The sequence below is a fragment of the Spinacia oleracea genome, chromosome 3 (genome assembly GCF_020520425.1).
Source record: "Spinacia oleracea cultivar Varoflay chromosome 3, BTI_SOV_V1, whole genome shotgun sequence".
In the NCBI taxonomy this organism is placed as follows: domain Eukaryota; kingdom Viridiplantae; phylum Streptophyta; class Magnoliopsida; order Caryophyllales; family Amaranthaceae; genus Spinacia; species Spinacia oleracea.
The window spans coordinates 149850508-149859025 of NC_079489.1; the positions used below are offsets into that span (position 1 = coordinate 149850508).

General features: G+C 45.3%; 1 protein-coding gene across 1 annotated transcript; it reads left to right on the forward strand.

Moving 5' to 3' along the window:
* Positions 1-1294: 1294 nt before the first annotated feature.
* LOC130470169 (uncharacterized) lies at positions 1295-2764 on the forward strand. The gene has a single exon (XM_056839796.1). The coding sequence runs from the start codon at positions 1295-1297 to the stop codon at positions 2762-2764; it is 1470 nt and encodes a 489-aa protein (XP_056695774.1).
* Positions 2765-8518: the final 5754 nt, after the last annotated feature.

Below are 8518 nucleotides of genomic sequence, written 5' to 3' on the forward strand. Positions count from 1 at the left end.
TCTCTCTAAAAACCCTTACTTACTTAAGCATCGGATGGAATATTCCGAAAGGAATATTCTTGTTTTGCAGGTCGGAGCGGAGATCGTGTCGCAGGCTACCGGAAACCTCCTCGTCATCAACTGATTGGAAAAATCCCACAACATTTGGCGCCTTCTGTGGGGAGGTACGGTAGTATGGAAGATCAAAGGCAGGAAAATGATACTGGGCGGCCTATTCGAGTGGAGCGGCCACCCCTGGAAAGGGAAATGCCGACTGAGCAGCAGCAGACACCGGCTCCAAGAATTACAGGGGATGCCGCCCGGGTTTTTGCAGCAGGGCACACACCTCGTCATGCCGCTGAGGTGGAAGTGCTTAGTGAGGAGGACGAGCAGGCAAACCGCACAACCCCTGGGGGACACCTGGATCCTCAAGCAGATACAGTAATGGAAGAGAACCCTGACATGCCCGTGTCTGTGGGTGCCCTACCAGCTATCTTGGCCAAGTTTCAAGCTGACATGGGCAAGACAGTCAACGCTGAGGTACAGAAGAGCATGCTAATTTACACCACCAGAGCGGCTGCCAATCATGAGAGGTCGGTCGATAATAGACCATCACTTTCTCTGCGTCCCCCGAATGTCTGGACCAGGCAGACAGGGGAGGACGTCAGGAGGCGGTTGCCAAAGAACCAAGCCAATCAGACCCTGTCTTACCTGCCACGCCGACTGCCTCAGCGGCTGGTCGGTGAAACGTCTCGAGGCCGTGAGCAGCCACAAGCAGAGCAGGTACCTGATTCTGAATCTGAACTTTCTGATACAGGATCAACCCCCGCCATGCCGGATAGACCTCTACCTCACCCAACTTACACGCACTTGAGTCAAGCGCTCCCACGAGCCACCCGACCAAGTCTTCAAACTCGCCGTCGTGAGTCCTCTCGGCGGGAGCCGTACTCAAGGCACCAGGATCCTGTGTATCACATTCAAGAGGGAGTGTCCAACTTGGCCCTAGGACATTCCACTCCTTTTGCAGATAATATCATAAGAGCACCAAAGAAACCTAAGGTTAAGCCGCCCAACATTGACGCCTATGATGGAACTACCGATCCAGACATGCATCTCCTAGTTTACCGGCACCATATGTATGTTCAAGGAACAACCGACTCAACCTGGTGTAAGTATTTCCCGGGTACACTGAAAGGAGTAGCGTCAAAGTGGTTTGAGAGGCTTCCGGCTAGAACCATGCATTCGCTCTTTTTCTGAGCTCGAGCTATTGTTTTCCACTCGGTTCATGGCTCACAAGGAAGAAAAGAAGACGAGCATGCATTTGAGTCGAATACAGCAAGGGAAAGATGAGTCTCTGAGGAGTTATGTGAAAAGATTCAACTTAGAAGCAGGGCAAATCCCAGATTTGCCGGATGGGGTTACATTTGATAACTTTATTAGGGGGCTTAAGAAAGGCTCATTCAAGTTTGACTTGGTAAAAAAAAGTGTGCGAACCATGGCAAAGGTGCTAGATGAGGCCGAGGCCTTCATCCACGCAACAGAAATCTGCAGCGTCCCAAAAGAACCTCGGGGAAGTGATATCGCTGAGCCGGCAGCTAAGAAAGAAAATTTTGAGAAGAAGAGTCGGCCTAATGGGACTTGGGCTATTGCAAAAGAGTCAGACAGGGCTCCCGGGGCGGCTGGTCAGAAGAGGTCCAGAACTTATGACCGGGAGCGATTTGAATATAACACAGATATGTACACAATTCTGATGGACGTTGGGTCCAAGTATGAGATTGATCGGCCGTTTCCTATGAAGTCGCCGCCAGAAAGTAGGGACCCCAAGATGTATTGTCACTTTTATGGCGACATTGGACATGACACCAAAGAGTGTAAGAGCCTGAAAAGAGCACTGGATGGCCTAGCCGCTAAGGCATTCCTAAAGAGTTATATCAGCAGAAACATTGGAGGTTCTGGAAAACCGTTTTATAAAGAGAACAAATCACCTCCCTCGGAAGAGGATGGAAACCATACTGATCCAGAGTGTGTGGCCGTCATATCAGGAGGGATGGCCGCCGAAGGGCCAACCATGAGAGGTCAGAAAGACTATGCCAAGCGGCTGGGGCAGGTGATGTTGTCAGGAAAGGCCACATCCGACCCGTTCCCGAAAGTAGAAATTGGCGAGGCCGACCGTGGAAAAATAGCCACTCCACATGACGACCCCCTGGTGATCGAGCTGAAAATTGCCAATTTGAGGGTTAGGCGCATCCTGGTTGATACAAGGAGTTTGTCGGATATAATTAGCCTAGAGTGCCTAAACCGACTGCAGCATGACCCCTCAAAAATAGAGAAAATTCACTATCCCATTATAGGTTTTGGAGGTAGTATCATCCATCCAATCGGCATCATTTCTCTCCCTCTACGGATGGGAAATAAGAAAGAATTTCGTCAAATGGACGTTCGATTCCTCATAGTGGAAGATATAACTGCTTACAATGTCATTTTGGGGCGTCCTACTTTGAACAGGGCAAAAGCTGTCACAGTTACTCATCTAATGCTCCTAAAGTTTGTTTGTGATGATGGGAGCGTCAGCACCATACATGGTGATCAGCAGCAAGCTAGAGACTGCTATTTAACCACCTTGAGCCCAGAGGCATGGGGGTCAGGTGAGGAGCAAGAGGTATTAGGCAACAAGCGAAAGTGTAGTGGCACGCATCCCAAATCTTTGAAAGAAACATTAACTATATCAGCGGCGCACATTGAAGAACGACGACCAGAGCCTTGTTGGTCCACCTATTTCTCCTGACGACCCGCTGGCGGCAGAGTTGGTCCACCTATTGAGAGAATTTGAAGATATCTTTGCTTTTACTGTTGAAGAGATGCCCAGCATTGACCCTGCTGTGGCTAGGGGTGTGCACAGGTCCAAAACCGGACCGGACCGGAACCGGTTGGACCGGAATTTTCAGAATTCGCGGACCGAGGACCGGACCGGAAGGAATCCGGTTTGGACCGGAACCGGACCGGAAAATTCAGGTCCGGTCCGGTTTTGGACCGGCTTGGACCGGTTTTTTTTATTTTTGCGATTTACAATCTTAAACTCAATTTGTTTTTACGATTTTATCTTTTTACGACCTATATTTCTCTTTAAGTATAGCATACATCACATCATAAGTTTAATTTAAAGGGGATAAAGGCCACTGATATACAAAAAATTCTCAAAGTCTTTTTTTTGCGGGAGGGGATTAATGTATGTGGGCTATAAATTGTGCTATTCTATCTAAAATTTATATTTTTAAAATTATATTCCGGGTCACCGGTCCGGACCGGAAAATTCCGGGTTTTGACCGGACCGGAAAACCGGAATCGTGTATTTTCAAGGACCGAGGACCGGACCGGAATCTATTGGTCCGGTCCGGTCCGGTCCAATTTTGGTCCGGTTTCGTTCCAATTTCCAGTCCGGACCGGACCGTGCACACCCCTAGTTGTGGCCGTCTGTGAGGGGGTCGAAAAAGCACGAGGCTAATGCGTGACCTCGTCCCTCGTGGGTGTGACGCTTCTTTTTGTCAAATCAAGTATAATTGGATTTCCTGTGAGTTTACACCCACTTGACTAGTAATATAGGAGTCGTCATTCAGTTTTTAACGACAATGAGAAAAACTGACAAAACCCGGTTATCGTGACATAAAGGGAGTGCAATTATGTTTGACCACGACGGTCGTAGGTTCCCTTGTGATCCCTGGTGGTGGGGATCGCTCAACGTACACCCGCAGGGTAGAGATTGAGGGTTCGGGGGACTGTAACTACCGAGAGGAGTACTCGCTCTTCGATAACTCCAGAGGCAGGATATCCTTACTAGCTCAGCATAAATAATTGAAGGGACATGCGTTAAGTATTAAACTAATCTGAGTCGATTTTAACAATATGCAACATATAGTACTAGATCGAACGCGATTATCTGATTTAGATTGTTTTAAGGGACCTAGCATGATAATCCAATTTCCCAAAAATATCATATTTATTAGGCGTGATCGAACAATCAGATTTAGTTAGTTTAACAGTTCATAAAAGGGCGAGGAAAGCAATTAAATCATAGAAAAGGGACACATTACGACGCACCCTTGAGAGGTGCGTCACGGTTCTCAGAAAACTAACCACTTTGACTTTGCTATTTCTCCTTTTATTTAACGAATCTCAAATTATGGGACAGGATACGTTCTGTTCGATTTATGGATCGATTGCGACAGAACGCGTGATCAGTTTTGCAGCGTGAGGCTTAGGCTTAGGGGTTTGGAGTCAATACTCAGAATAATAATTGTGTGTTGTGTGTTGTGTGTCCTTTTCACGTCGAACTTAAGGCCCTATTTATATAAAAGAGTTCGTGGAAAGATAGAATTGTAGAACTCTAATCCACGAGGAATTAGGAAATAACACGTCCCAGGTATTTTCAGCGCCCAGGGCTGGGCGTCAAAGATTTCGGCGCCCAGCTCTGGGCGTTGAAAATAGGATCCAGGCAATTTCAGCGCCCAGGGCTGGGCGTTGAAATTGATGTTTGGGCCGTTTCTTTGTCAGATTCGGACTCTTAGAATCCGGAGTGTTTGAGACTTAATCGAGTTTTTTAGTGCGTATTAACCTTGTGACGGAATGCGTCTGGGCCCATTACGAACTCTAGGCTCGTTAGAATTTTAATTTAATACGTAACTCTTATTTTCGAATCGTATTAGGAATAGGATTCTCTCGCAACTTCTATCTCATTTAGGATTTATGTTGGAGTGCAACACCTAATTCTGACAGGTTTCTATCTTTTATGACTTGCCACTTTTAACAACTACCCATTACGGCAGTTACTATTTTTAGAAGGTTTCCATAAATAGCAGGTTTCGTGTGAAATGAAAAGGGGTGATCGAGATTCGTTATTTTATAGGAGATGCATTGTCAAGTGGAGATTTATGCTTTCATCATCGAACCTTCCCTTTCGGGAATGGGGACAAAAGTAGGTGTCTACAGTTAGCCCCCACTTTGACTGAGTCTTGGAGTAAGACGATGGTCAAAGTATTAGACGGAGTGCGTCGCACAAGCCACAGTGACCTGCCTTTGCGAGGGTCTCACGAGCCCCCGAGTGATAACATTTGACTTAAGGGTCATCACTTGAAATGTTGACATATCCCTCACGTGTCATTGGGATTTGTCAACGGATAGTATAGAATACTCCCTCACTTTGTCATTGGAAGTATCTAAAGAGGCGTAGAAACTCCCTCACTTTGTCATTGGGAGTAGCTACAGATGTTTTCGAAATCAAAGCTATAAAGTGTAATTGGGCCTGGCCAAGCCTAATCACGAGGTAAAAATGTTTTTAAAGATTCTCATTTTCAGGGTTAGCTAAACGAGAAAACCCCCTTGTTTTTATGGGACGTAAAACGAAGGAGATTCCAGCACATCGTTCTCTTTTTTTTGGAAAACGGAAAACCAACCTTTTAAATTTTGGAAAAAAGGGAAACTACTCACATCGCTTTTTTGGAAAAAACGGAAAACCAAAAGCTACTCACATCGTTCTTTTTTGGAAAAACGGAAAACCAAAAGCTACTCACATCGTTCTTTTTTGGAAAAACGGAAAACCAAAAGCTACTCACATCGTTCTTTTTTGGAAAAACGGAAACCCAAAAGCTACTCACATCGTTTTTGTGAAAAACGGAAAACCAAAAGCTACTCACATCGTTCTTTTTTAGAAAAACGGAAAACCAAAAGCCACTCACATCGTTTTTGGGAAAAAATAGAAAACCAAAAAAAAGTTATCGCTGCAGCGACTAAGGACCTGCGCGGTTAGTGACGCAGACCCCGCCGGCTAAAGATGGCGAGCCTGTCCGCTAAGGGTGGACACCCCGTCCGATAGAAGTGGACGAATCTGTTTTTGAAATTTGAAAATAAGGACCTACGCGGTTTGTGACGTAGACCCCGCCGGCTGAAGATGGCGAACCTGTCCGCTAAGGGTGGACACCCCGTCCGATAGAAGTGGACGAATCTATTTTGAAATTTTTTTTGTGTTTATTTTTTGAAAATAAGGACCTACGCGGTTTGTGACGTAGACCCCGCCGGCTAAAGATGGCGAGCCTATTTTGAATTTGAAGATTTTATTTTTTCGAAAACTGAGGACCTGCGCGGCTAGTGACGCAGACCCCGCCCGCTGAAGGTGGGCGAGCCCTGTCCGCTGAGGGTGGACGTCCCTGAATTTGTTTTTTTCTTGATTTGGAATTCGCGCGGTTCGTGGCGCGATCTTGCCTGATTGAGGTGGGCAAGTCCCTATTTCATTTATTCTTGTGATTTCTTTTGAGAATTTCTTTTTGTTCATTCTTGTAGGAGTGAATTCTTTCGAGGGATGCTCGGATTTAGTTGGAACCTAAATGTGGGTTGACAACGTGTTTAGATGGACCATAGTCTCGTGGTCATCACCTTTTCATGGTTTTGAGCTAGTCTTTTCGGCTCAATTTTGCCACTACATGGGTCCTTGATTATGGGACTATGTATAAGTATCAATGGCGACCTTTGTCTTGAGGTCGTAATCCGGTTTTATCTTTTTGAGACATCCAAACACGGGACTTCGTACAGCGTACTCTGGGAATATTGTTTTAACTTCGCATAATATATATTTTCCTTCGAGCCCCCAAGCACTCGTGCTTGACGGTCATTTCTTGTCAAAAAGGTTCCTTGGGGATACGCATTCTGTAATGTCCTTGATCGTGTTTGGGATTGTGCTCGTAAGTGCGAGCGATCTTTGTAGTGGTGTGCTGCTCTTAACAAAGCCGTGAGGTGCGACTTTTAGTAAAGAAATCGGCAATTTTCAAGTCGAATGAATATGGCAGGGCCCTATAGAAGTTAGAGTTGTTTTTTTTTGGGCCTGGGATCATTTTCGGCGCACAGGCTTGGGCGTTGAAATAATTCACGCCCAGGTGGGGCGTTGAAAGTGTTGTTTGGGCTGGTCTTTTGATGATACAGTTGGCCTCTTGTTCATTCGTTTATTTCACTTGGAAGTTCTATGTATTCTCTTTTCTTTTGTTTTTTCTTTATTTTTAGAACGTGATGATTTTCTTGAGAAGCCGTAGCCGATTGGTGGACTACGGTGTTTGTCGCTTTGGGGTGATTATTTAAAGGAACTGTCGCTCTTTAAGGTGTACAGTTATTGCAGTAGCTGGGCGAGTCTATATAGCCCGAGGAACATACCTTGAGGCGTATATTTTGGTCGCTCGTATATATTTTTCTTTTGAACGCGTTCGTGAATGTTCGATGTATGTGCGAACGGGCGTTCATAGAATGGCCGTTGTGTGCGGTCCATTAATCAGTTTACTTGAATCATTTTTTTTGAGCAATGAATGATTTTGAATATTTTTCTTAGAAGCTTGATAGGGTTCAGGACCATTCATGAAGTGGGCTCAAACATCGTGCCCTTTTTTATCGTTCAAACATTTGTTTTGAGACTCTTTTTTATTATGGTCGTTTCGTAGCTTGGAGCCCCCAAGTATGCATGTTGGGATGCTTCCTTTTGGCGTACGATTTTTGTAGGTTCTTTCGAGAAAGATGCCTTGGGGTTCCGCTCGTGTAGGTGCGAGCTTATCCCTTTAATCCTTAATGCAGAAGTCGTGTGGCTTGCATTTTGATTTTAGGCGATAAGTAGTATTTGCCTCTTTTCCACATGCTCTTTGGTCGTGCCCGCATTAGTGCAATATGCCTTGCTCTTTTTTTAGACTTGTACCGTGGGATAGTTGAACTTATGGTGCGACGTAGGCTTGTGTGGTCTAACGGCGTGTCTTAGAACATTCCTCCAGGTGTTGGGATATCATTATTATTTTTTGCATTGGAGTACTTCATCACGCCTCGTTCAGGTCCTCAAACTAGTGTAGCACCTTCTGCGTGGGTTTGCACGGCTTATTACTTCGTTCGATGCGAGGATTCATAGGTGTTTCTTTCTTATTTTTATATCTGGGCAAAACTTGACTAGCAGAAATAATCAGCGCCCAGGCTGGGGCGTTAAAGATATCGGCGCCCAGCTCTAGGCGTTGAAAATGATTTCTGGGTATATTTTGACAGTTCTTATCCTTGATTTTTTCTTTCGCTTTTGCTTTGGAACGAGGTAGACTGTGTACAGGCGCTTATAGGGCGAGCGTTAGGTGCAGTAGTTTGATCGGAGTTTTGGTGACTCGCGAATTTCAGTTACCTTTGTTAGTGGGGTGACTTTATGTATTCTAAGTAGTGCTTAGAATTTGGGAGGGGTTGTAGCCATTCTAAGGTTCGTTTCACGCGATCAAACCTTAGGATTGTGCCCTTATGACGTGTGTATAGCATTAGCGTCGAGAATTTGCGATAAAATTGTCATTTCGAGCGTTTTTAGAGTGTTTTTCTCGAGCCTCCAACTGTAGCTACGGGATGGGCTTGGTGCTATGATGCTTTGCATACGTCTTTATGCATTCATGGTGACATGGATCATGAATAGTTTGAACCAGACTCGTTTAGTGCGAGGTACGTCCGAGTAGTAATCTGCTACTTCTCTTGTAAATGTGGTATTGTGCGACAT